This window comes from Diadema setosum, chromosome 5 (assembly GCF_964275005.1).
Source record: "Diadema setosum chromosome 5, eeDiaSeto1, whole genome shotgun sequence".
Lineage (NCBI taxonomy): Eukaryota > Metazoa > Echinodermata > Echinoidea > Diadematoida > Diadematidae > Diadema > Diadema setosum.
In genome coordinates this window covers 33,549,672-33,552,185 of record NC_092689.1, presented here as the reverse complement: position 1 = coordinate 33,552,185, position 2,514 = coordinate 33,549,672, and the positions used below count along the sequence as shown (strand labels likewise).

The following is a 2,514-nucleotide window of genomic DNA, read 5'->3' as shown; positions in this document are numbered from 1 at the left end:
TGTCTTTCTGTGGGGGGTTTTCCGGCTGTGCAGCCTTATGTTTATATCCTTATATTGGACCAAGAGGCCTGATGGACTTTTACTGAACTTTAAATGAAAATGGTACAACGCACTTCAAATTCGGATATTTTTGGGGTGTTTATCTTTTTCTAACTTTTAGGACTGCGGAAAGGCTCAAGTCGATGTTATCGTGCTTGTTTCATTGGACGAACTTGGATTACTTGCATCATGTTCCTCTTTCCTTCCTTTTAGTGGGTTTTAAGCCGACAGAAGCTCCACAAAATGACGAGTGATCGGAATGACTACAGAATACATTCGTATTTAAACCAAAATGCCGATTAATTTGTTTTTTCACTAATTTGCGGTAAATCGACACTTATAGTAGTCTGAAGAGAGTACCAATATTTATTTTTTTTTTTTTTGGGCGCGGACGTTAAAATCCAGTTCTAAGTTATGTGTGCCATTGAGCTAGAATACTTGGTTTTTTAGATTGGAGGAAAGTAGTCAATTTTGGGGAAGCGTTTCAAGAAGGCACCATGGAAACCGGATTGGAGTCCCAGAATGCGAGCGTGTATACGGCTCCGGAATCTACCTTTCCCTACATTTACGTCTACAACTTCAATTACAGCGCGAAGAGCCTGGTCAGCGTTGAGTCCGTCATTTGCTGGAGCATCTTGGCGACGATCGTCATGGTGGTCGCCGCCTTCGGCAACATCATCGTCATCTGGATCGTGCTGACGAATCCGCGAATGAGGACGGTGACGAACTACTTCCTCCTGAACCTGGCGATAGCCGACACCATGATCGCTACCATCGATATGCCCTTGATGTTCACGTACATTGTGACGGACAACTGGCCGTTTGGCCGCGTGGGCTGCAAGATGGCCAAATTTCTGGCCAATCTCTCGGCGGTGGCTAGTATCCTCTCCCTCATGGCAGTCACGGTGGACCGATTTCGCGCCATTGTGCACCCGCTCCTGCCACGCCTGCCAAAGCGCGTCATTATCGGTTCCGTTATATCGATTTGGATCGTAGCCGGCGCGTGGACGAGCCCGCTGTTCCTGTTCGGTGGACTCTACAAGTTCGTCTACGTGGACGGCGTCGAACGCATCCAATGCCACATCGTTTGGCCTCCCGACGGTCGACCTTTCGGGGCCTACGACCTCGCGTGAGTATGTCGGGAGAACAAATCAGCTTGATCCCCTTTTGTTTTCTAATTTAGCTGAATACAATTATCAAGTTTGGCACAGACCCAGAACATGAACAATCACAATGTTCACTGATGTCGTCAATGCTGCATTTTTTGTGACAACTGCGAGAAGCTCTGGGGTCATATAGTATTAAATTATGTTTGTGTGCGTATGTGTGTGTGTGCGTGAGTGTGTGTGTTGTGTGCATGTTTTGTTTTCCCTTCTAGCCGTGTCAGCCAAAACAAAGTATGTATACTTGCCCTAATGGATATTGCAATTGGAATGTGAAAATGTTATCATGCCACATCTAATACAGCTGTATTAATTCCACATCGCCAGTTGATGACGTAAAATTACACAACATACATAAAAGATGTCTAAATCTACTTTATTCATTCATGACGGAAAATATATCGAATGAATGTGTAGGCAGTAAGAAAAAAACACAGAAAAAAGTGATTTATTCTGAAGGCACAAGTAGAAGACTCTTCAAGTTTTATTACGGTCTGAAAAGATCGCTCGTTAAAGTGAGAACATCATGACATTTCTCTCAGCTTTAAGCTATAAATTTAGACATAAAGTGAAGATATTTATCGTCAGCTTGCCCTCGCAAACAAGGGAAAGTGAAAAAAGAATACCAGTAGCACAATCTTAAAAGGTTACACGCCTGTCGGCGCTGCCTGGACAAAATCGTAATGTACCAGTAAAATGGAAGTTATCTATGTCACCTGGAGTGAATTTTCATCATAGGAGAGAGTTAAAAAGGACTGAACATGTCTTTAAATTCATAATGACAAATGCAATCGCATCGCCCATTGCTGTTGTTGTGTCTGATGTTTACTCATTTGTCGTTTAAAGCTGCCGCTGTTGCGACGGCGTCATGGTTACGATTACAAGGATCTTAATGGGCTCATGTGATAATCTGTGGGTGTATACCGGTATCAGTATTTTAAGTTATGCAATGTTAGATACACACTGGTAAGAATTTCTTTCAGAGATAATCATACCATAAAAATGTGTAATCAACTCTCAAGAACCTGAAACTTCCAAATGATGAAGTGGCGAGAAAACGGAAGAGAGAGGGGGAGGGCAGTTTTGGATAAAGTTCATGTACAGTCTTTCAAGTTACAGTACCAGTGATAGTAATTATTAGAGTACTTTGCTCAAGAACATTGTTACGACCAAAATCACATTGAGAATGATCGCACAAAAGAACCAATGTATTGATGTTCAGGCGGTTTAATTAACAGTAATGTTACCGGTGCAGACTCGTAATGTTTTGTCACTACAGTACAATATGATACAATGATCATTTTTTATTCAA

The 2,514-nt window shown here is 42.3% G+C and overlaps 1 protein-coding gene across 1 annotated transcript; it reads left to right on the top strand.

Moving 5' to 3' along the window:
* The first annotated feature begins 536 nt into the window (after positions 1-536).
* Positions 537-1,172, top strand: LOC140228863 (tachykinin-like peptides receptor 99D). The gene has a single exon (XM_072309133.1). It carries the CDS (start codon positions 537-539, stop codon positions 1,170-1,172), a length of 636 nt encoding a protein of 211 aa, XP_072165234.1.
* Positions 1,173-2,514: the final 1,342 nt, after the last annotated feature.